We start from the raw sequence: 26,288 nt of genomic DNA, 5'->3' as shown, positions 1-26,288 counted from the left end.
AGGAATGGATCTGTCAGAGCTGCTATTTGAGAGGGCCCTGTGCATGGCACTGAGTAGTGTTGGACCTGGTCATTTACAAGCTGGAAATCAGAGAAACTGTGCAGAGTTTATCATCAAGACTACCATTCAAATACTATCTCTTTTGCCATAAGTTAAATAACTCTGGGATTATCTATGATACTTAGTGATGTCCATACCAAACTACTGTAGATAACTGACAATGTGTACATAGCCAGTAAGAATCAAAGGAAGAAAAGGCAACTGGTTATGGTTTATATTGACTGTGGAGACCAGTGTTTATTTTAAGGGCTGCTTCTAAAGTCAAGCCTTTTCCTATGACTGTGGCCATTGTAGAGATCTTCTGAATCCTGGTACCATCTGGAACATAACGAGTGCATTCTGTGTGCTGTCCTACTCTGTACTTACTTGAGTTGCCAAAAACTCTCTTCAAACAAATGTTTTGGGGATACTGTATTCCCCTTTGCAAAATAAAGACTTGGCAGCACAGCCAGTTTGCAAACTATGATCTGGTAATGAAATATATGGCATGCTCCTTCCGTAATCTTTACCAAGAACCACTGAAGTTTTCAGAAACTAGTGCAGGTGATGACACTTTGTCTACATTCTTGTCCTGAGATCAAGATGTTTCCTCTTCCATTGCTATGTTTTGTTTATAGGGACAGACCCAAAATGATGAATGGATCTGCAATGTTGGTAATAATTTTACTGCTTAAAACAGTCATGAGCCTTGTGATAAATGCTATCTTAGGTGTAATTTTATAAAATAAATGTATTCTTATATTCTGTTGAACCTGTTGAGAGAAATAGGTATGGTGGAAATCTGGAAAGGAATAGTAAAAAGCGAGGCAAAGATTGACTTACTGAAATTAAGTGGATTTTTGGTTGTGGAAAAGTAGGACTGGGGAAGAAGTAAGGAAGGTATTTTCTAGGAGAATCACTAAATATGCACAGATGTTCCTTTATTTCATTTGGTATACAAGTTTCATGTCTTTGCATTGTATTTTATTCTTTTAGGTATGTGGAGAATGTTTCTTCTAGGTACTGCCTTGTTTGGTTGGTTTTTTTTTTTCCTTCTCTTTAAACCCCTAAATACCTACTGGGATTTGCAGTCCAGAAGCATTTCGTTTTAAATTGTACTCTCCTCCAGTTTTGGTGCATCTTAACAAGGCCATTTCATGATCCTTCCTGCAACTTTGACCAAGACATTAAGGTGCGTTAGGAGAAGAGTACAAGTTGAATTGCTTGTGGGATCGATGGAGCTAAGGCTGGCTCACGTGCACCCAGGCGGTGCCAGAGACCTTCGCTGTGTCTCCAGGTTTCTCCCAAATTGCTTCTCTGCTTTAGAGGGGAAGTGCCACATCTGTGGGTCAGGGAGCGCTGCTGCAGTCACAGTATCTCTCTCGTTTCCTGTGTAGATATCCACCATGGTTCAGAGTTCTCTGGAAGCAGCAAGGATTTAAATGGTTTAAAAATTAAATTCATTCTGGGTTTAATTGCTGTTTTCTGCCTAATTACTTTTAATTCTCCCTTGGATTTTTTCACTTCGAAGAGGACAGAGTAGAACTTAGTTCCTAAATTGCCAACTTTCTAGCCTGATTCCTGTGCTAAACTGACCTGCTGTCAACAAATGTTAAATGAATTAACTTGCATAGCAAACAGATGCAAAGTGCTCCTTTTTCGAGAGTACCATCTGTAGTTGCAGCATTTCTTGTCAATTCTCCAAGTACACAGAAATTCACATTCACAAATAGCCTCAGGGTTCAGAGACCTGGCCGTGGGTGTACGAACACAAACAAACTGCACCCACTTGACTTCCACTAAAAACATGCATTCTTCAGATCAAAATTGCACATGACAGCTTGTCCAACATCAGCTCCTGAGAAAAGAAGGGACAACCTGGTGGCTAGAACTGTAACGAGAGACTTGAGAAGTACGGATTTAATTGCTGTTCTGCTGCTATTCTGACATAATTACAGGGAAGATTAATGGTATAAACCTTTTCGTGGTCTAATTTTTAATAGCTCTGTCTCCTCCTGGTTTTGGTGAGATTCTGGCTCAATTCCTTGAGTGGATCTGAACTCCAGTCACTGATCTTCACTTTCCTGTCTTTAACATGGGACTGGCACCCCTGTCCTTACCTTCCCCTGAAGTTGGTAAATACCAGTAGCTCAAGGATTGTCAAGTGGTTGGTCCTAGAGACAACAACTGGGAATAAGCACCTCTCGTAGGTAAAAATTAAGAATTCAGTCCTATGGAATCAAAATCCAAGAGTTATGGTAAGTCTGAGAGATGATGCTTTTGAAGACACAAGATAGGAACTTGGTAGATTCAGAGCTGAAAACATACTCCACCAGGATAGGAAGTGATGTGTAAGTATCTGCAGGCTCCTGTTACTTTTATGTACTTCAGAGGAAAGAGGACTGCAGGAGCTTGCTGGTAAATCATTAATACTTAGGATGTGCCAAATAGAGTTTTTATATGAGAATGTTTTAACTCTTTTTTTTTTTTTTTTCTGAGGAGGACAGAGAGCATTAAGTACATCCGTGTACCTCTTGTCCTGCAGATGGTAACTTACAGTGCTTCAGTCATACTTAAAACTGCTTAATGGTAATGGACTCGAACGAGTCCTAAATATCTTTATATGCTTGTGAATATATGTATGCATACAAACACCTACAGCATGCGCTGTTTGTAGCAGGAGTGTGTGTGTGTCTGTGAGGCACATGGAGGTAAAAGAGGTTTGTCAAACAGAATCTGTGGTCTTGTTTTGGCAGAAGAGTTCTGAGGTCTCAGTGATACCAGCGTGTCCGTTTTTTCTTCCCATCTCTGCATGCTGAATTTGAGGAAAGAAAGGAAGAAAGGCTCTCAAAGCCAGGTGCTTATGCCCTCCTTTCTTATTAATGATTAATGTATGGCTTTTCTCTGAAGAAAAGTGCTTGGGAATTAGAGCTTTTGAAGTGAATTACCTTCAAGCTCTCTCCATCTTTAAATCCTGCAGGCATGATAATAGTATGTGGTGACAGTCACATACCATTTTGTCCTACCTGCACTCTCAAATACTTGAGGCAGCCTTCATCTCCAACTGACTGAAGCAAGAAGGCATTTAAGTGCAAATCTTTGACATGGAAGCGTGGTCTAGTGAAGAGCAGGGCACAGGAGGTGAAGCTCAGGTGATGCTGCTACAGTGCTGCCAGCCAAGCTGCCCTTGGTGTTGAGGGAACTTTGCTTACGGAAGCATAGCAGGGCAGAGAAGATATGTAAACATCAGTTTTCATGTGCTGGCTTTTATTTTCTCTTTTTTTTTATCAGCCGCAAACTAGTCATTGAGCTTCATGAGTCTAGCATTAGTAGAGAGCCCCCCTTGGGGCAGCTACATTTCTCCCCCACTCCAAAAAGGATTCTTTGACAAAGTTGTTTGGTTGACTTTTCCTCTTAATCAGAGTACTCCCCTACCGTAGTTCAAGTAGTCCTTTTATCTGCTTTTGTAGGGCATTCGTTTAACCCAGGAGGCCTGGACAGGACTTCTGACAGAGCTTAGCACCTCCTTGTCCCACCCAGAGGAGATGAGGGCAGATGCTGTCGCGTCTCTGTCCACCCACCGGCTGTTCTTGGAGGCTGGTGCACTCCTATCGCTTTCACACTGGGTGCAGCCTTTGGGAGACTGCTGCTTCAGAAACTGGAGCTAACGATACTGTCAGCGTTTTGTTGTGCAGCAGGTACTTTTGAACTGGACTTTCAGCGAAGGAATAGTTTTAGAAAGAGATGAAAACTGAACAGAAATTTGCCTGTGAATCTTCGCTTTGGAGGCAGCAAGCTGCATGGAAAAGGGAGAAGCTTATCTGCCCAACCCAGACTGGAAAAAAACCAACTCAAATTAAAAACCCACACAATGGAGAGAAGTGAGCGAAGGCATTTTCTTAATTAGCTTACTGATACTGTGCAGGATCACAGCATATGGCTGTCCTGGGGCTTATATGATGAGCAGAGCGTTTAATTCGTGCTAGTAAGGAGCTGTTAGAGTTCCTCTTGACAGTTCCTGATGTTTAGCTTGTAATATAAATAAATTATGCATAGATTTTAGCAGCAGAGACATAACCTAGTTACATGCAACCTTAATGCTTTACAATCAAATCTGAAGTATAAATTTAAAGTTGTGCACTTGCTTATTGCCTTCTGTCATTCCTTAGGAATGAATCTAGGTCCCTTCTCCCTTGGCTGTCAGTGAAGGGAATCTACAAAAACGTCTGTCACTGTGGTGTGATGAAGAGCAAAACTGAAACAAAGCTCACTGCAGTCACTGTAGCGGACATAGTTTGCTTTGGAAGGCATGTGAGCCATGATCCTTTATTAGATAAATACTACCTCATTGTTGTGTTTTTGAGATTCTTTTCACACTGGAGCAAGCATGTGTGATAAAGCAAGCAGAGCCCCTTAGCCTTTCCTCCAAGCAGAGACTGGAACAGTTTGGAAGCTAAGTAGCCGCTGGGCATGATGGAATTCTTGCGTAGTGCATTTCTGCATTGTTTTGCATTACAGGAGAGCAAGCTAAGGCCCTCCAAGTAGGTCATGCAGGAGGTAACCAGTCAGCATTTTACTGAAAAGGCATTACATGATGTTTTGGATACAGAAAGCCACAAATAACAAAGGATGGACTTGACATCTGTACGTTGTTGAACTGCTGGCTGTTGAGCCCCTGCTTATTGCAGAGAGCTCTTTTAGACAGTGCTGACATGAATATGAGACAGGGCAGTGTGCTTTGTAGATCTCCTGCTCTGTGCCAGTGTTGCTGGAGCACAGACTAAGCTTGGAAAGTCCTTTTTGAGGTGGCTTTTTGTATGCCCTCTTTTGAGCATTTGACCAACTAAACAAAACCAATCCCTTTATTCAAATAGCTGGAAGGGTTTCACATGCAAGGCACCCGGGGCTGCTCCTCTGCTTTTCTCTTGGGTCTAGCTGGTGAGTGGATGCTTAAGTGGAGCAGAAATCTCCAGTGGGATCTCCTGCCCAGACCTGATACACCTTTTCTCAGCTGAACAGCTGCTCCCTACCTAACATCACCATCAGTAGAGTTTCCCTATCTTTCTGTTCATTTCGTTTGGACTTTGGCTTCTTCCTATTTTGTTTACCATATTCTCTGCTTGATTTCTGATTCAGCTGCCTGCTGCCAAACTCCATGGTGTTGTACAGGGCTCTTTGACCAGTGCTGCCTGGATCAGGCTATCGTTGTGTCACAGGCAGCTTCTTTCTTTTTCTCTCTTATTTTCAGAACAATGAATATAATACAAATTAAACTTTCTGGTATTTCATGTGAACTGAAGTATGGAATTCATTCTATTTCTGCGTGAAATGATGGAATGGATGATTTTAAAATGCTGTATATTCCTCTGTTGGGACATTCAGTACCTAGGAAAAAAGCTTGGAAATAGAGTACATTACTGCAACTATTATTTATCAGTCTCCTCTGGCTGACATCCAAATAAAAAATTCTTAATAGTGAAGCAAAGCGTGGTTGTGGAAGTGTGTTTTTATAGCAAGGGTTCTGACTGTCAGAGTAAGTGGATAGAACTACTAATATATTTAAATTAGACTTGTGAGAACCTTGTAGGGTTTTTTTATCAACTGAAGTATATAAAACTTGGTGTTTGGACAGCGAAGCCTCAGTGATCGTGTTAGTCGAGGTCTCGCGAGGTGTGTGTACTGCCTGCCGGCTCCACCACAGCACTGCCGTAACTCAGCCCACTCCTGAAGTGCCGCTCGCTCAGCCCACCAGGAGACCCCGATTGTTTGTAGCTCTCAGGCTTGTAACGGTCACAGGTACCCTTTTCTTCCTCAACAGTGCTGAGACAGACTATATAGGAGCCCATGTAACTTTTTTAGCTATTAGAAGGTTGTTTACAATAGTAAAAAGTAGGATTCATTCAGGCAATCTGAGACCCTGCAGTGTGCACAAAGAGGCTTTTGAAAAGAGCACATCGCTGCCTCAGCTTCAGCTCTCATCCATGCTTCTTCCAGAGAAAAGTGGAAATGTTACTAGGATGATATCTTACATCTTTCCAGTTCAGCTTTCTATTTATATAAAAAACAAAGTCCCCAACCTGATGTCTTTGTCCCCAGCTGGGTCTCTAAACAAAGTGCTTTTTACACCTGCTGAACTGACGCGGGATGGTAAGCGTTCAGTAATACTCGAACCTCTGGCTTTCAGCTTCATCTGCGGCACTGTGGGATAACAACTGATGGCCCTTTCCAGCCAGGTGGCAGACACAGCAATAATCTTGGAAATACTAGTTTTAATGTTCAGAGAAAAAATGTGTGTCTCTGGTGCTTGTATTTTCAAGTTTCTATTTATCATTTAAAAAAAAAAACAAACAAATGCTCTCCACGTCTCCACTCTATCTTTCAGGTTGTTAGGGAGAGCACAGTGGGGGCATTGCTACATGATTTGCATTGAAGTAGTGCAAATTAAATGCCATGCATTTAATTACTTTTAAGTCTTTACTCTTGAGGATAATTGTGGTGTGTGGCACATAGTAGTAATAGCTCACCTATCCTAGAGGTGATGAATACCAACTCTGTTCTGCAGATGCAAATGTTACGTTCAGACTTGCATACCATTAAGTAGACTATTTGGTGATAATGATAACCTTATCTAAAGCATGAACAGATTTCTCAACACGTTCCCCCCCATTTTCCGAAGTCTTTAATACCAACCCACTGGATTCCTAACCTGATGTGTTTCTATGCCGGTAGATATTTACTTTTATTTAACATTTACTTAGTGCTCCTCTGTTTTGTTTTCCCAGGGAAAGCATATATTTGAACATCCTAACAAATCCTCTTTCACTAGTCCTGTCTACAGTCTGGACTCCAAGAATTTGAGGAAGCATCCAGGTCACTTTTTCAAGTTAAAGGCTGGGGATTTAAAATCTCTGGAATGAGATCTGTGCTTTACTGTTTTACATAAAATCACTTATACAGATGGTTTCCTTCCTATGTACTTTGAGTAATATGGATAGTAATTCTATGTCTTGCTCCTAGAATTGCTCTTTTGAGTATGTTGTATATATTTACGGCAAGCACACTGTGAAGCTTTCTATTACCCTTTGCATTGTGATGTGAGAAAGATACCGTTGTTGTTTTTAAAATAGATTTTGCATTTAATGGACTCTTGGAGAAGTATTGAAAAGCAGGGAAAGTCAGGCAAAGCAGCAGCAGCCTCACTGGGGCTGAAGAGACAAGGCAAGGGAAGCAGACTGTACAGAACGCCAGAGATGAATGGCAGGTATCATTTGTCACTGTTTTGTGTAAAAAGTAGTTCAGGTAGTTCCTCCTCCCCATTCCCACCCATTTGGACAGGCTTTATTTTCATTTATAACAGGATTTTGCCCATAACCAGTGCCTCAAAAGCCCTGCGGAATTCCTGTTTCAAGTTGTTCAAACTTTAAAAGTATCTTTGACTTCATCTATAGAGGTTCTTGATGTTAAAGTGTCCCAGCCAGCAAGTCACTGAGATAACGTGTGTAGTTCCAAAATCTTTGGGCCATTTCAGTTGTTGCATGGCAGACTAGCTCCTAAGTAACAGACTGAGCGAGCACCTCAGGCTGGGGTATTGGCTTCCTTTTCTAATCAGTGTCTTGTATCAAAGACTCCATCTACTGAAGAATTAATTGTTTTCTGATACAAAGCGATGCTTGTCTAATGTGTAGAAAAGCTCAGTGAAAAGCAAAACTCTCTATTTTATCCAAGTCTGGTTGCCGTATGCTGCATGAGTTTCAGGAGGTTTCTCCCCAGTCAAGGTCTTGCATTCCTCCTCTGGAGTGTCGTCCTGTGTAAGATGACTACAAATCCCTTGTTACCGTCTGCTGGAATCTGTTGCCTAGTTGTTGATTTTCATCAGTCTTGAAAGAAGGGTATTTAGAAACTTTGCTTTGAAAGTTTCCTTTGGAACGTGATTTAGTTACATCTTTCATTCCATAACGTGTAATCAATCTGTAAGATGCATCAAGAACAACTCCAGTGCAGATGTGAAATTGGAAGAGATTCTTCCTGACTCTTGTCAGTGGAATGTGACATCAGGTTGCAGTTTCCGTCCTTTTTTATGACCAATGCTAGCACTAGCTGTCTTCTCCATGTAATCACTTTTGCCTCCACACTGCAGTCCCTCTTGAAGACCTGAGATGTGAATTTGATGACTACCCGGTGGTGTTTTTCAAGGAGTTAGTATAGAGTCTTAACACCCAAGGCAGAAATGCAACCTGGCATTTTCCTGGGCTCTGTGAGCTTTTGAAGGTCGCTCTGGATTGTGAAAATCAACCCTGGAAACTCTTCTCCTGGGATTGCCAAATAACAGCTTACTCAAAGCAAACTGTCTTCACATTCACCATGCCCGCCTTCACTTAGTCCTTAGGGATGTTTGGTCTACTTGTGCATGTGTCTGAAATGCAAATATTCCCATGGGAATTGGGAGATCTTCACTGCCTTTTGCAGTGCTGGACCAACAGAAAGAGCAGACTCTGAGAAGCAGGTACTGATCTCCTGGACTTAGTCTTTGAGATCCGTATTGCCCAGACTTCTGCGGAGAAGAATGTCAGCTGAGCTCTCCAGGAGGTCTGGGTTGTAGTTACAGACAAGGAAACGGGTTTTGTTGTTCCATGTTAGGTAAATCCCATCAGCTGCAGGAATCTCATCAGCCAAGGAGGGAGGACTAGCAGAATCCCAAGAGTGCTGGGTATTTATAGAGCAGATGTTTCTGCATGAGATGCTCATAAGGATACATTTTCTGATGTGTTAGTTACAACATTAAAACTGCAAAGTTTGATGTCTGGATAACTTATTCATAGCATTAATTAGCTATTAATTTGATCCTGCAGAGTTTTCATGCTTATTTATGTGTGATATAAGTGGGAATTTTTTCTTAAGGCATTAATTTTCAGTAATTTTTTCTATAGTTGAAGATACAGCAAGTGATATCAGCAAACCATGCTTTTACTGATGCACTTTTATAGTATCTTTTTCAATTATAACCTTATCAATATCTACCTTAATATTAATCCTAATACAGATCAAGAAATAAGAAAGTAGGATACAAAATACTGTGATGCTGTTGATAACCAAAGCAGTAAAACAAATGTGCTACAAGTGTGGTAGCACAAATGGACCGTAGAAAAATCTCTTCTGAATGGGCCATGGGGCAAGAAAGGTGTGAAGGATTTATATTTTTTTGGCAAAAATTTATTTATTTACTTTTTTAAGTCTGCAAATGTTCCTTATGTATTTTAGCTCTCTATTCCTAATAGTTAATGAGGGAATAAGAGATGTGATACACAGCTCCATTTTTAGTGCATTTCTGTCACCTTCAAGCTTAGTAAGTAATGTTCCACTTTACTAGATGTGCTTGGAGGTGGAGCTGCTATTGTTTATTGCTACAACTACTGAAAGGTTTCACAGAGTACTTGAATTCTAATTTCAGTTTCATAAAGACTTTACATTAAAATTCACATTTGGACTTTTGATATGAAAGGATTAGTACAACTGGAGATGGAAAAACAGCATGTAGAATTCTCTCTTCCATATATCCTCTGGAATCATATTTTAATATCCACTTTACCTGCCCTGTACCAGACGTTGCTAGAGGTGAGGCTGTGTGTTAGGATTTGGGGAAAGGATTCATTTATCTGTGTGTTTCACTTGTGTTCTTAATTGAAAGTTAATGTGCTGTTACAGCAACCAGCTCACAATTAAGTGTCTTCAGATTTTGAGAGGTCTCTGAGAAAATGTGGGGTTTTCCTACCGATCCAATTAACGTACCCGCCTGCCCGGGTGATGGGGGGACATGGGAGGGGACCATGATTGATTTATTAATTACTTGGAGATTGGCAGTCCCACTAGTTGGTTAAGAAGAAAAACTGGCTGCAGGATCCTGATAGCAGAAGGTAACGATTGTGTCCTTAGCTTTTGAGAACTAACCTTACATGGGTTTGTGGAATTCAAAGACCCTGAAAGCTGAAATGTTGGCTGTGGTGTTGTCAAAATTCGTGCATTTCAGCTTTGAGAAAACTTTCTGTATAGGTTTTGCCAGCGAGCACTATTAAGAGTCATTTTGTCACTTCATTCCACACACACCCCCCAAAAAAAGGAGAAGAAAAATTAAAAAGAGAACCAAAAAAAGGCAGCATTTGAAAATTGCCTTGAATTTTCTGTATTTATTGGGTAATGGCAGGTTGATGCTTACGCAAGGCTGGGGCTTCAGTATGTAGCATGCATGCTTGCTGGGCAAGCGAGGCTAAGTTCATAGCTCCCTTCCGACAATTTCTACAGTCAGTCCCATCCTGACTTCTTTGGAGCAGATGAGGAGCCGAACAATTTATATACAGGTGGATTAAATAAAATATAGCTTATTGTACACCTGTTTTTAATCTTTTTCATTTTTCAGTTTCTGTGGCCGTGAATACTGCTGAGCAGTTTTGTGATTTTTGAATCTTTTTCTGCAGATGATGAAAGTATTTTTTCGGATTAGAAGTTCTGGCTTTGAAATTAAATTTTTGGTTTGCATATTGTTTGCTCTGAAAACTCCTGTCCAGTTTAAGGTATATGACTGAACTCGCCAGCAACTCAGAAAAACATGTTTGTAGGCACCTCTGTGACTTTTCCCCTTTTTGTTCAGATTCAGGGAGCTGCAGATGTGCATTGCCCATATTTTACTGAGATTTTATAGGTTTGTCAGATTACTTTGCCTCCAAATTGTTCATCCAAGGTAATGAGTTCTTAATAATTGTAATATAAATCGACACACCTTCAACTTCATGGTGAAGGTTAGAGGGCTAAATTTTCTTTTAAATCTCTCCTGTTAGGAATGTAAGTTCAGATGGAACAGAAGCACGCAGAAGACTACGAGAGTGTGATGGCTTGGTGGATGCGCTCCTTCATGCTCTACAGTCTGCAGTTGGCAAGAAGGATACAGACAATAAGGTGAACTTGAGTATTAAATCTTAATGGATATTTCCATTAATTTAGGCTGAAGAGTTGCACTGGGATCTGACTTTTATTTGCTAGTATCAGAAGAGGATTATGCCTGCCTCAGAAAATAGAGTAATTATCTTCCTCTCATCTCTGTCATGATATCCACAGTACTACTGATGGGGTGTCAGCACGATGCTGCTGTGTTACCTTGTGTGGCTGATGAGGTGAGCAAAGGCAAGTGGTTGCGATAGGTTGGGAGAGTAGTCCTGTATTATTGTCGGTGACATTATTGCTATTGTTCTGCGTTACTTAATTGACATTTATAAGTGCAGTCTCCAAATCAGAATTGAGTCTCGTTGTGCTGTGCTTTGCACAATACCAGCAAAGGAGTCAGCGCCCATTTTAAAGACTTTATTCAGCACCATCTCTAAAGATCGTAGTGCTTAGACATTAAGATATGTCTTCAGACCTGCAGCACTTTCATTGTGGCTTTTTTTTAGCTGCAGATTTTGATTAATCTGTTTTTATCATTATCTCATCCTGTGGCGCTTAAAAGCGTATTTGTGTGCATAAGGAATATCATAAGTTTAACCTGTTTAAAAAAGAAAGAGCATACTATTGCTTTATCACACCAGTAAGGCTCGTAAAGCATTGTTATTTTATTCTTTCGGAGTCTCAACATGTGATGGACTATATAAAGGAATTCTAAAGCCCTGTCACTTAATCAGATAATTTTGGAAGTGGATTTTGTAACCACCTGATGTGCTATGGATTAGCTATTACTACAGGACAACGTGTGCTGTCATTGAAATCCTCACAAGGCCCAGGTTTTGACCCAGCAAAAATTTAATAAAATGGACCCCTGGGGGATTGTAAAGGTTGGAAGAGTGAGAGAGAGGCTTGTATTAAAATAAGATCTTTATATGATCGTTTTCCACTGTGTGTTTGATCTTTTGGTGAATTGTATTCTTTATGTAAGATCAGGTGGTATTTTTGATTAGAGAGTTTTCATTTTGAATGGGTGCTATTTATGAAGTGCTTCACTTTTGGAAGAATAAAATTGGTTTTAGAACAAGAATGAACCTTAATTTAAGGGATCTTGACTAAATCTTCCTTGAAAGCTACATCCTTTTCCTGGGGCAGGTGGGCTTTTTTTTACATTCCCCCAAACACTCCACTGTATAATATAATGGTTTGAAAATAAGAGGGTGCAATACTTATTATAACACAAATTTGTCTGTAACAGTCTGTGGAGAACTGCGTGTGCATCATGCGGAACCTTTCCTATCACGTCCACAAAGAAGTCCCTGGAGCCGATAAGTACCAAGAATTAGATGCCAGTCAGACTACAAACACAGGAGGGTCTCAGAGGAAGAAGAAAGATGATGCTGGTTGTTTTGGTGGAAAAAAAGCTAAAGGTATGTGTTGCAGAGAGCAACTGGAAATGGATTTGGGGGTAAATTTTGCTGGGTAAGCCTGCTCTTCTAAGCACATTCATCGTGCTGGTTTAGAATGATGCAGTTTGTGGAGATACGTGTTTGTAGTGTTGTGGCATGTGTTTGTTCATCTCCCTTGGTGCGTTACTAACAGGTATTTGGGAATTTTTTCTGCAATTGCTATAGTTTCGTTTGGCTTCGAATAGGAGTGGTGCATGCTGACAGATGACGCTCTGCTGTTCGACAAAGGTGGATGTGCTCTGCCTCTCCTCTGCACTGCCATGTTCTTGCATCTGTCAAATCTATGCTTAGTCCACTTGCTTGGCTGTATAGCACGTCACGGCCTCTCGAGCCAGGCCAGCACGCGTTCATCCCTGTGCATGGTAGTCCTGTCTGTACATCTTCCGTGCCTCCAGCCTCTCACATCTGAAAACAAACTAAAAGCCTACCCTCCCACTGACAAACAAAACATACAACCTCCCAATTCTGTCACTCTTTCAGTAATTTAAATTGCAAACATCATTTTGTAGCTTTTAATTGTCAGTCACTTTTAGACCTGTTCTCTCCTCTGGGGCATGAGTGTTGCAAATGAGTTTCATTACAAGAGAGGATTAATAGTCTCAGTAACCCCCGTTCCATCTTTCCTTTAGAAAGAGGCACTCAAATTATATCCATTTTCTTTGTTGTTTAGAGAAATGACTATTCTAGACTGAATTCAGAGATAATTAACTCCATTTTTTGACTATGCTCCATTTTCCTCATTCATGTGTACTCACATCCTGGCTTACTATTTATAGCCAAGTCTAGGGAAGCTTTTGGTCCTGAAGAGACAGTATGGAATTGTTTGAACTTGACGGACTCTGTGCTGCACGTTCCTCCTCCTTTGATCTGACCTGTACACGTTGTTAAAATGTTAATTGTTTCCATATGTGTTAGGAACATTATCACAGTGTGAACTTGCTTTTGCAGACTAGTCTGTCATCAACTAGATTTAAGCTGTGTTTAAAAAAAAAAAATAAAACGTTGATGGGAATCTTTTAATGATTGGGGGAAGAACTGAAGAGAGCATTTTACCTGCCTGGCCAGCCTGTTCTCACAGCGAACGCTTAAAACCTCAGTGCGATCCCCTTTGGAAACCTTGAACGTGTGCTAACTCGAGCCTGTTCCCTGCCACTTGCGGTCCCTGTTGTTTTGCTGCTTGAGAGCAACACAGTCAGTGAAAACATTTTTAGACATAAAAGCTATGAGTGTGTGCTGCGGGAGGAGGGGAGCGTGCTGATTGAGAATTGTCATCATCCTCTTGGTGACAGTGAAAAGAGAGCGCTCTCAGGTGGCTGTCCTTTGTGGAGCGTCTGCCTCTTTCCTCTGCGCCCGACCTACACGTACCTGCTGTGGCTGTACGCCCGGATAGTTTCTGTTTATCAGCCAAAGCATCTGATCGTGTCTTTTTGGACAAATTGGTCTCAAAATCATCTGATGCTGAGGATGAACCCACAGGTTTCAGTGAGCAATGCAGGCGCTCAGTGACAGCTTGGGTTTGACTCTGTGTGTTCAGCAGGAAATGACAATTTCCGAAGTGTATTTTAACATTTTTTTTCCTCCTTTTTGCAGCGCCCTTTTTAAAGCGTGCTGTTCTCTATAGAAATCAACTGGTAATAATGCTGAGCTCACAGCTGGTAGTATGTAGATCAGAAGGACAGAGGGGGACAGGGAACCTTTGTGTTTAAAAAATAAAAATTAAAATGCATTAATAAATATGCTTTTAAAATTGTAAAGAGAAGCTTCCTTTTCTCACTGTGAAATTTATGTGAATACTTGGTCTGCACCTGCCTTAATTTTCTCAGTCTAGGACTTTAAAATAGATAAATTCTCTTCCCCCCCCTCCTTGTTCACTTAATTTTGCAGTGTTTCCATGTTTATTTTATTTCACGGTCATTGATCATGGCATTTCAAACAGTTCTGCAAAGGGCTAGTCACCCTTCTGTCCCCTCAATTCTATGAGCACCTTTTCATTTAATGAAAAGAGGAAGACAAAAAAGCTGTGCAGAGAAAGATTGGGGTTTTTTCAGCAGGAACAAAAGGGAGAAAGTGGAATATCTTGGTTTGGTTTGGTTTTTTAATTGATGAAAGTTCTGTAGTATTCTTGTACTACTCAGGTTTTGAACCTATTCTGTGAAAGTCTGCCTCTTTGTGACTGTTCCTTTGTATTTTTTTTCCTTCCTGTAAATTTTTGTTTTTCTTTTGCTGCTTTTCTGGTAATTAGAGGAGTGGTTCAATCAAGGTGAGTCTTTGCAATACTTTCTTTTCATCATCACCATAATATGCTTGGTTCAGCTTTTACATGCAAGGCTAAGAGCTGAGATCAAGGTCTTGTTCATTCACCTTCTCCTCTGCTCCCCCAGTGCATCCTCCTGTTCATTTCAGTAGGCATGGCAATCCTCTAATTGAGTGAGCATTTTCAGTTTGGTCTTCCCACACTGAGAAAAGACAAGATTTTATTCATTCCTGGTGTAAGTGCAGTAAGGGAATTGATTTGCAACTGGCCTGATAGCCCCATGAGAGGGGGAACACCTACATGTGCCAGTTGCCTCACCAGCCCTGTCATACCAAAGCACAGCTTTGCTAGCTGCTCTGGGTTGCAGTAGCCACGAAAACTCAGCAGCTTGGATGTGGATTCTCAGGGATCCTTGGTATTTTGTCTGCTTGGGCGTGCATGCCTGGGCTGCTGCATCTTTATTACTGGCACTCAGACTAGCTAGGTGAAGCTACCCCCAGTAATTTCCTCAGAGGATTCACCCTTTAGTTTTTCATCCCAGCATAATAAGTAAAATTGCAATTGGAATACACAAGGCTGAGGCTAAAGTTTGCCTCCCTCGCTTCTCAGCTGGGAAATTGTTAGGCTGTGAGTGCCCTGGAGACTTCCACTGTGTTACTGAGACTGATTGGGGGGTAAAGGCAGGGCCGTTTTCAGTTTGTGACACTTGCTTCAGGTCAATGCGTTCTGGAGGGTTGAGCCAAAGGAGAAATGTTGGGGGGTTGGGGGGGGGAGTCACTCTACCCAACAAATGGTGCTCCGTAGCATTCTGAGACACACTGATTTCACACTGTGGCTGGTGAGCCTGTGGAGGATGGGCATGTTGGCAAGACAGAGCTCAGCCCTTGCTTTCTGTCGCTGCGCTGCAGTCCGGTTCAGCGGGTACATGAACAAGCACAGTATTCGCTGTCGGGGGAAGTGAGGGGGGTTGTTATGAAGAATCTCTTTCCCTTCAACTTTTTTATTTAACCAGAAAGCAAGCGTTTGGGAATTAATCCTTCAGCAAATATGGTCTAGCTGAATCACTGTTTTGATTATCCGATAAAGCAAAACGACATTTGAGGAAGATCAACAACATTATTAGTGGTTAATAATGCTGGGGCACACCTCAAAGTCTGTACTGAGTTTCTGACAGATTGAAAATGCTGAAGGTCATGTTTTGGTTGTTTCTTACATAATGAAAAGTAGTAGGGGGGAGAGGGAAAGAATTTTAATCCCACTGTTTCAGGGACTGTAAATTGCATCTTGCACAAGCAAGTCTCATGTCAGGCAGTTTTCCCAAACCAGAGTGCTGTGCCAATTCCTACAGCCAGGTCTCATAAAACAGACCTGTCAGCAGGCATGTTCAGAGCTGTCTGTCTCTTGGCAAAGTTTGGAGCCATGCTTCTGATCCAACAGCATCATCTTTTCTCTGGTGTACCTCGGGATGGAAAACTTGGGGAGCAGGGAGATGCATAGAAGGGCAGCAACTGAAGGGTACAAAACTAGGGTCTTAAACTTCTTTTCTACTGCTAGTGCAGTCATTTCAGCATCCCTGTGTGTTGGCATTACTTGCAGGCTTGAGTGGCTGAGGGGGGTGTTCAGAGCTCCAGAAGCTGGCAGTGAAGCTGTTTTTCTCATGGTAGCAGTCAGGCCAGGGGATGGCTGAGAGTTTTGTAATTGGGAGGCTCCTGAACTCACTAAATTTGGTCACCTTTTTAGAAACTCCAAACCAGTATTTGTGGGTCCTGTGAAAATCAAATTGGAAAAATACCAGCTGGACCACAGATTGAAACCTTTGCCTCCTAGATGGATTTCTTTTTGAGACTTCTTAGAGCTTGGTCACTTTCCCTCTATACAAAAGCCCTGGAAAATGTAGGTGCTTCAGGTATTTCTGAACCTGGCCCTTGCTCAATTTGATTAAGTGAGTAATTTGCTTGAAATCCCCTTGGTCAGAGCTCTGTGTTCTGAATTGCTTCCATTTGTAAACAGCTGGCAGCTTCTGGTTTGAACAGACATGGGTTTGCCTGCGAGGTGTGTTAGTGTCTCAGAGAGACAAACTAGCAAAGCTTCATAGAAGGCGGCCAGTCTGGCCCAGAAATTGAGAGACCGTGACTGAAGATCACAGAGCCCAGGTGGAGTGTGCTGTCTTAATGAAAAATGGTTTAGGAAATAGGCAGCTGCTTCTGCATTGCCAGCTCAGAAGATGTAGCAGCCAACACTGCTCTTCTGGACAATCTCTTCCTTAAGTTGTGCACAAATACATACTGCTTACTAAACGTTGCACTAGGAAGTAGGGAACTCTTACTATGCCATCTCAGTTCTGCAGGGCTAATAGAAGTACCAAACCCCAACCTTTAAATTACAGAGAGAACTTCTGAAATGAGTAGTTGTGTTGAATAAGGTCTGAGTTTCTGAGTCAATGTTCTGAAATTTAAGCTAGCTAATGCCAGACACATGAAATTTGGGGTCATGTGAAAAAACAGTTTGTCCTACTTGTAGATAAGATGTAGTCACATTTATTGGGCTGCCTTAAGTCTGTAATCTTTCCTAAACACTGACTTCCTTCCTTCAATGTTTTGGTTTTTTGTTGGTTGTTTTTTTCATCTCCTCCCTCTGCCCTGCTTTTTCCTGTCAATGCTCTAAGGGTCAACAAGGGTTTGCAGCCAGGAACTGGGTTCAGCTGCCATTATGAAATGCAATGTCCTTTGGTGATGTGCAGCATTTTTTCTTTCTGGTATTTGGTTCCCCAAGCAACATGCTTCTTGTTCTTCCATGGAGCGAAAACTTGATAGGGCTGCAAAGTGCAGCTAATTCCTGTCCCTTCCTTTAAAAAAGACACCTTTCAAAGGAGTGGCATGGGACCTGGCTGCACGACCTTTTGGCAGCTTAAATGGGCTTTTTCATGCTTTAATTAGATGAACAGAATGATGAACAGAACTTCTAGATGCATGTTTTGTTTTGCAGTTAAAGTTGTCTGGTATTCTGTGTTGGCATTTCAAAACAAAAATGTGTGATATTTCCAAAGAAAGGGAAGGGATGGAATTCTACCTTGAGGGGGTTTTTTTCCCCTCTTGATGTTACTTCTAAATATTCATATTGGCATTTAAAAGCTCTATTTCTTCTCTATATAGTACTGCACATGTTTATCCTGTTGTCAAGAGGAAAGGGGGAGTGCCCCATTGAATTCAGTGTGCAGAAGCTGTCCCTGCTGTAACAGGGCAAGGATTGGCCTTTCCCATTTCATGACCTATTCTCAGTCAAGAGCCAGGCTAATGTCCACATTTCATTTTCAGGGACCATTTTCCTGTTTGCTTTTAAGCATCCTGACTGGTGGAGCTTTCAGCCCTTCCTGTGAACCGCCATTAACAGCCTGGTAGAGCCCCTGTTCAGAAGCCACCTCTGGCAGCTTAATTTGTGCTGTTCTGAATTCATCCCATCACACCTGCCTTCCCTGCTCTTGAGGAGAGGGACTAAATAACTTGATTTTCCCCCCTCAAAAGAATTTGGGAAGGCTAAATTGTACACTGCTGTCCTCAGAAGCCACACAGATTCCTGTACTTCCTTCCAAATCTCTCTCTCTCTGCTGTCAGTACTTCTCTGGTGGCAAGGTGCCTGCTTATCCCACAGCATCCATGCCGGCTTACCCAAGGCAGTGTGTCTCCTTGGGAGGGAGAAGGGATGAAAATTAACCCTTCCCTCCCCAGCTGTTTACATAACCTTGAATTCCTGACCTAACTAAAATTATAGTCCAGGCTTTGTTCTGCTTTCTTTGAAGGATTGTATAAATTAAAGCTGATTTAATGGTTTGAAACTGTCTCTTAGCAAAAGTATGGAATTATTTCCATTAGTTTCTAATAAATAGTCAAAATGGCACTTTATTGATTGAAGGGTTTGATTCAAGGTTAAGTTGTTGGCTGCTGGCTGTACAATATATTAAATCTAGACCTTCCTGCATGATAGTTGCAATGAGAATAGAGGCTGCAAAGCAAGCCTGTTGTTTTTTGCTCTGCTGCTCAGCTCCTGCTTCAGCTAAGCTTCAGGTCAAAATTCCTCTGTGAAAATAACAAGTAAATACTGGGCTTCTGAGGGAGGGACACAGCTTTGCAAAGAAGGAAAATGGCACAATTTTCCAAGATTTTAAGCACTCTTAAGACCCACTGAAACGCTTGTGCTAAGCCAGTTTGCAGGTCAACCTGAAAGTAGCATGGGTTTTTGTCCCTAAGTTGTTCATGCTAAAACCACAGCTATGCAGCTGGATTGCAAGTCAGATAGGTACAAATATGGATAATAGTCTGTGATTTATATTCTGAGTCTATATCTTCTCTCATCTTGTAGATTCACATGACAGGAACTTACCTGTCAGTATGCTGACAGTCTTTTCCATCTGTTGTCTTTTTTTTTTTTTTTTTTTTTTTGCACAGGAAAGAAGAATGGAGATTTGGACAGGAATTTTGATACACTTGATTTGCCTAAGCGGTCTGAAGCAGCAAAAGGTAATGCTAATGTTTGTGCTTTTGGAAATAACAAGTAGCCTGGGAGCTGGAGGCTCTTAAGGGGACGTGAGACATGAACGTATCGGGCTGATCTCTTTCTTTTGTATTCAGTTAATTGAAATAATAGATGTGTCTGTGCTTGTTGTTATCTAGTACTCAATACTGGATATAACCAGCTTTTATATAAAGCTGCTGAATTGGTGGAATATCGTAGAAGCCCATCGGATTTGGTGTTAGGTGATTGTAACTCCGTAGAGGGGCGAGTGCACGCTCTCTTCCTTTACAACTCTATTTGCAAATCACCTGCACCAGATGTGCACATCAGGAGTTAAGAAATGCACTAGGTGAGTGTACTTATCACTAGCTTTTTCTGTTCCCTGGCATCTCTGTAGTTCTTCAGTGTTCTGATGAATTGGAGAATGATGGCAGGAATGAGTTCAATTTTTTTGTCTTTACGGATGGTTGGTCTTCTCCTGAATGCAGTATTCCTCCCTGTCTGTAGTGAGTAGTACTTGCAGTTTTCCAAAATCGTGAGGTTCACAGAAAAAGTCTTCTGCATTGCGCTTTTGTATTTCATCCCTGGCAGAGGTGAAATCTTACACAAACAATCCGCCTTCCCATCCTGCGTGCATGGTGCTCGTTTTAATTGGAGATTAGGAGATGATTTTGGATCTCATCATACTTCTTCCAGCATTGGCCGGTGTTTTGAGACTTGCACAGGTTTTCACTCAAAGTGTATGCAATGTCATTGCAAAGATTCAGCCATTGTCATGGCAACTGCTGCCGTGCCACCCTGCCAGCCTTGCCGTGCAGGAAAAGCTCTCCCATAGCACCCTCACCTTACTGATCTGCGAATACCCAGAAATGCCTGAGTGTTCTTCAGAAGGAAAATCTTAAACTCTTCCTGCATCACTTGTACAATTTTGGAGAGTATAAAGAGACAGTGTGACTCAACGGGGGAGATCCTTGGACTTGGGATACCTGAATTATGCTGCTTTAGTGACCTTGATCGAATCAACTAATTTATTATTCAATTTCCTTACTGTTAACTGAGGGCAGCAACAGCAGCCATATCTAACATCCTTAGAGATGTACTGGTAGTCAGTCATGGTATAATAATTATACACATGAAGTGCTGCACTCTCACTTAAATTCATGGGCAGTGAAGCTCTGATGATATGCAAACTAATCCTAATATATAGATGGATCTAATTTATTTACTGATCCCCTTTACAGTGGGTACAGTTTCTAGGCTAATGTCTAAATGCTAATTTTCATTTGGTGCATTATTGCACAAGATACCGATGCACCTCTTAGAAGGTGCAATGCCATCCTATTTGGAGAGCTGCAGGAAAATTCTCCTAACCAACCTTTGCTTTAATGTCACCAGTTCAGGGCTGGAGACGTCTTAAGGATGCAGAAAAAGAAAGCAAAGCAAAATATAGCAAGGGCTCCAGGACTTTCATTCCTTTCTAAATGTGATTGGAATGTAGGTGCCACTAAAGGGAAAAGATGGAAGTCAAGGATTTCTGCAAAGGAATGGATCTTGCATAACTAACTTTAAAATAAGATAAAAATCTTTCGTGTGGTTCTGCTAATGGTAGAAGCGTTGTGGCCTATCTGATGGGAGCCGTATCTGTCTCTCTGAGCTTACGTAGCTCATTATATTCAATTGCTAGAAATCGCACACCCTTGAAGAGGTTTTGTTTGATAATTTTGAGATACTCCCATTTAATCTAAGCAGAATAGATTTTAGTCTGACTACATATTTTATACTAGATGAATTCAGGAGATGAATCCCCCCACAGTATTTTGAAAGAAGCCATTTGACATGGAAAAAGGCATGAGAAAACTATTCACTTGTGTGCTAAGAGTAAAAAAATAATTTTTGTTCACTTTTTCACTAGCAGTTTCATGTAAACTGGATGCTTAGCAGGAGAGTTAGTGGACATTAAAGATTCTAACAAGATTGTGAGGAATTTGAATTGTTCTGTAAGATAAGAAAAATAAAATTGCAGTTTTAAAACCCTTAAAAGCTCTGGTCAGATCTCTGCCATAGACTATAATTGGCTCTGATGAGATCTGCTCTCAGCTGAAGCAGAACCTCGTTACTAAGATTGAAAAATCATGCAAGTTTTAATGATCAAAAGCACTCAGTTTGAGTGACACAATGAAGTGCTATTTCAAAAATCAACAATTATAGATTAATCTTTTTCATGTATTATTAAAGCCATATTAAAGTGAGTTTTCGGCTGGAATCTTTGTGGGCAAATGAAACTGCAGTGGTAAGATTTGTTCGTGCAATGCAACAAATGAACATTGTGGTAGTTAACAAATGCAGTGGTGTTAGGTTTCCTGTAATCTTAGAATCAACATCCATGATGCTTATCTGGTAGATCTAAATGAGATTTCAAGAACTTGACATCATAATTTTCCTGTAAAATATTTTTAGGTATGATGACTGAGCTTAATTGGTAGCGTGCTCATCATCACTTGAAAAACCATGAACTAGAAGCAGTGAACTAGTTCAGACCTATTTTCTACCATCTCTGGAAACTTCATTTGGCTCCAGATTACTTTAATTGCAGGAATCTCTGCCTGTCCTGTCGCTGAACATCATAAAACCAGAAACTCCTGTAGTTTCTAGTTGGGGTGTGGGGACGAGTTAGTGTCTGTGTGGGAGGCAGAGGTTTTCTCAGTCTTTGTTGAAGAAATTCATATCCTGAACAGTCCAGAGGGTCTTGTGAGTTATTACCTAGTTTAAATGCTAGTATTTTTTTTTTTCCTGGAATTTGTTTGCTCTGGAGAGGAATGAAATGAAGGCAATTCTTTTTTTCAAAGTGATGAACTAGAGTCTCCTTTTCTTCTGATTGCTCTTGTTTGTTTTTTGTTTTTTTTTTAATGGCAATCAGATTTTGCTGCAGCACAGCATTTGAGCAGCCCTGAAACCATTTCTGAGCCTCTAATAATTTTATGTGCTAGGCATTCTGGCAGGGGAAAGCTTCCAGTTCAGGGTTGTTATCTGTGGTAAACTAGATAATGTCAGACGGGAGAATTTGCAGTGCTTTCAGAAGCTGTCTCATCTGATATTAAAAAATAAATATATGGGCTCTGGCAGTGTCCAGAGTCCTGCTGTCCTCATGAGGAAAGATTGTGGAAGAGAAGCTTGTTTCCTCTTTGTTGAAAGGAGAATATTTTTTTCTGACAGTTGGAGAGAGAGGGGATAAATTTTTTGGGTAGTGATAGGAGCTTGCATAGAGCCCTACGAGAAGGGGACAGCACTGACAAATTATGAATGCTGTCCTAGGGACCTTGCTAAATTTAGTACTTTCAAAAAATCCTGCTTCTGTGAGGGAGGGGAAAAAAAAAAAAGTCTTGCTGAAATCCCTTCCCCAGTATAAAGTAGGTCACTGACAGTGGTGTTGGCTGTCTCCTCAGCAGCATGTTCTCTTCTGCACTACTACAGCGCGAATGCTGATTTCTCCTGTGTGCACATTAAATACATAGCACAGTACAATTCCTTTGCTTTGTTCAGAGAGTCCTTATTTCTGAGCAGGAATAGTGTCAGGAGGCTCATGCATTGGGGGGGGAGATCAGGATTAATCATATCTGTGCAGTGGAAAGCAGTGTCTCAGATGGCAGACTGCAATAAGGTTTTCTGAAAAGAATCAGCATTGATAATGTGTCAGCCCTCTGAAGATGTTATAAAGGTTGTAACATTTAATCCTCCTGATGTGAAGGTGTTGGATTGTCTGCCTCTCTTCATCAGTGCTGGAACATGGGAGGAGAAAGTCCAGAAGAGCAAAACAGCTTTTTATATGGCATCAGCAGGTTATTCCTAATGAAATCCAAACCTCTGTGCTATTTGGTTTAAGCAAATCTCATGGTTTCTTGTTTATGCACACATACGTCCAATGGCATAAAAGTAGGTGCTCTAAGGTGCTTTGGGTGTTGAAGTTCAGCCGTGGTTTCAGTCTATCTCATTAGGGAATTGAAAGTTTTCAGCCATAAGGAGACATGTGCAGGTACACTTCAGCCTGGTGGATGAGCTAACTCATTCTCTTCTTTAAATCCATTATTAAAGTGGTTATTCATTTTTCTTTTCCATTTTGATTATTTAAGCTTACTTCTGTTTTAATGGGAACATACGTTTTAGGAGAGAGTTGAACAGAAAGCTGAATTTATTTGAAAGCTCAGCTTAGTATGTAGACTTACCCTGGTCAGCAGCCTATGTACGTAAGGAGTGAGATTTTGGGTGAACTTGTCAGCAGGTGAATTTCTTCTTTCTCCATTATCTGAAATCCTCAGTCGCTTTCCATGTAGCCCAATGCTGATGATAGATTTTCTATTCCAGAAGGTGAGTGTTTAAATTCACTTATAAATCTTTGTGTTACTGCTCCAGGAAATTAGACTTCCTGGCACTGTCAGGGTAATGACTTTAACTTAGGAGATTACAAAAATGCTGGCAATTTGTCTTCAGCTAAAGGCAACGTGTAGTGTGGGAGAGAAACTTCACTGAAGCTTTACTCTGATTTTAGGTTTGTAATTAAGATTAGCTGCTGTTCTCATTTCACAGCCATTTTAATTTGCTTTCTTAAAATCTTTACAAGTTGACTCAAGCACTCACCTGCCCTTTCCAGCTCCCTGCAATCATTAATTTTGATTGTTGTATTGTGAATAAGTGAGTAGAACTGATTGATTAATGGTACCATCCACACCCCTCCTGTGCCTACTAGTGGAAATACAGGGACTGGGAAGATCTCCTCTGTGAGAGCGAGTAACAAGTTCTTGTAATAACATCTTTTAGGTATTTCATGCATGTTGTTGAGAATTCCTGTCAGAATTATTAAGTATCTCTTATTTCTGTTGCTTTACTAAGTAGAGTGTTCATTTTGGTCCCATGTGTTTTGCGTAATTTACAAAGCAGTGAAAGATTTCTCATTTGTCTTCCAATGCTTTGAGTCAGAGAAAATTTATTACCTTGAATAGGAAGATTCCCATATGCAGACTGCCATTCCCAAACTTTCACCAGCCCAGTACCTGTAAATTCTCATTCTTTTTCCCAACGTCTGCAAGGAATTCAGAGCAGACATCTGTGGATTTTTCCTTTCTCGTCTACAAGCTCTTTCCATAGCTGACTGCTGATTGTTCTGGAATAGCTCGCTTTTATTGTCATAATCTTCTCCAGTTCTTATGTTGAGCCACTTGTTTGTTCAAAGCTGGGTTGAAACATGGCGGTGGGTTGCTTCCTGGCCTGCTGAGCTGTGCTTTACAGGTGGAAACTCTTATTTGTGATCTTTATGGATCTGTTAAATTTGATTATGTAGAACATAAATTATAAGTTTAGAACTGAAACTGAAGGGTTTGAAAAATCATATGGGGAGATGTAGCTGGAATGTGAATTGGAGGTCCAGGGATGCTATTATGTCTTTTGTCTTGTTTCTGCCCTAGCACATCTTCTTCCAATGAAAAGAAAGAGTCTGAAATAGCTTCTTGTTGTCCTTAACATGACAACTCAAGCAGTTTGAACTAATACCAAGTGTATTATAGAACAATGATTATTTTCATTTCAAGTAGACTGTCCTAAGCCTTTAAGAGTTGTAGCCAATGTTGACACACTGTGACACCTGTGTTCTCATGATGTGTGCATGGCTCAGATACAGAGAGGTTTAATGGTTACTCACTTAGCATGGATTTTAAATGGAGTGCAAAATTCTGTCACTGATAGTTAACTTGATAAAACTTCCTTAAAACAGAAAATCGTTCCAGTAGGAGTGTTCTTTATACAGAGGGGTTTTTTACTGAGTTTGCAGACAGCACAAGTTCTCTGTAAACTCTAGATGAGATGAGCAGTGACGGGTGGTGGTGACTCATCTGCAGAGATGAGAAGGTGTTTTTCCTTGACTTCTGTCTTGGTCCTAGTCACAGTAACAAACTCTAGGATACCTAAAAGGAAACATGCTCTACGATTGTATCTGAATATAAATGTTTTGCAGTTCTTGCTTGAGAAGTTTTGTGTGGGCCAACAAGGCGGGAGAAGGAACAAGTAGAAGGGTCTACCTCGCTTTTCAGGGACAGCTGACTTTGAAACCTGTTGAATAAACACTGCTCCATTGTCGTGATGTTTCCTGTCACTAGCTATTCTCAGTTCTTGCTGCCTGTTGCCAGGATCAGTTGGTTCTTTATAGTAGATTTGTGTCATACCCATGCAGACCTGCTGGACTTCATTGCTAAAGCAGTCCTAGTAGTTAGTGATTCACAGTCTTGTCTTGTGATAAACTCACCTTGCTGCACAGATGTTGCATAAAATAAATCATTAGCACAATTCTTAAGGTTGTTCCTTCCTTGTAGCTTTTGCGCAGGTAGTAAGCCTTGAACACCTTGGCCTTGGAAGGATGTTGTCCATGGAACGACCTCTGTTTCCTTCTACATAAACCAGTGGCATAAGGTTTAAAAAACCAAAACAGCCCTGCCTATCTTAACAGGTATTGAACTAGCTGAGCAGTTAAAGCAACAAATTTTCCCCAGATAGCGTGTTTTACCCACAGGTACCCATGATGAGAGATTGTCATGCAATGCATTAAACAGCAGCAACTAGACAAAAAGCTTTTGGGCTTTTATCTTGGTGCATGCTGCTGCAACAGGACAGATGAGTAAAGGGCACAGTTATGCTTTTGTATTGGATTATATTGCTAGGATCTGGATTTAATAAAATGAAGTGCTCTGTTGTGTAGGAGTCAGCAGCCTTTGTAGAGGGAGGTAAGTTACATCAGTGAACATCACTGAGTGTCCAAGGTTCTCCTGCGGTCTGCTTGTTTTGTTACATTACTATTTGTTTCTAGGCCAAATGTGATTTTCTTAAAGTACTACATCTGTTTAGCTCTCTCTTGACGTACAGGTAACTTAAGTGATGTTTGTAGTTCAGTAGTTAGCTAGTTGTGATAATGTTTGTCAAGCACTAGATACATCTGTTATCCGCTGACGTATGCACGTGTTGTCTTGAAGTGGAAGATGCATATCTGCCATGTCTGTAGTTTTACTGTCATCGTTGGTGGGTGTGATCACGTGCATTCATGTAAGCATTTT

General features: G+C 41.0%; 1 protein-coding gene across 14 annotated transcripts in view; it reads left to right on the top strand.

Annotated features, from left to right (window-relative positions):
• Window positions 1–26,288, top strand: part of ARVCF (ARVCF delta catenin family member) — a 287,124-nt gene that overhangs the window by 221,284 nt on the left and 39,552 nt on the right. For 8 of the 14 annotated variants that reach the window (XM_054844462.1, XM_054844463.1, XM_054844466.1 and 5 more), the window contains 4 exons: window positions 10,869–10,986; window positions 12,224–12,395; window positions 14,677–14,694; window positions 19,131–19,202. In XM_054844462.1, the coding sequence (XP_054700437.1) occupies window positions 10,869–10,986; window positions 12,224–12,395; window positions 14,677–14,694; window positions 19,131–19,202 (380 nt within the window). The remainder of the gene's footprint in view (window positions 1–10,868; window positions 10,987–12,223; window positions 12,396–14,676; window positions 14,695–19,130; window positions 19,203–26,288) is intronic. The other 6 variants (XM_054844465.1, XM_054844474.1, XM_054844475.1 and 3 more) reach the window with 1 other exon arrangement.

This window comes from Grus americana, chromosome 16 (assembly GCF_028858705.1).
Source record: "Grus americana isolate bGruAme1 chromosome 16, bGruAme1.mat, whole genome shotgun sequence".
NCBI classification, from domain to species: domain Eukaryota; kingdom Metazoa; phylum Chordata; class Aves; order Gruiformes; family Gruidae; genus Grus; species Grus americana.
This window is presented reverse-complemented; position numbering and strand designations above follow the sequence as displayed.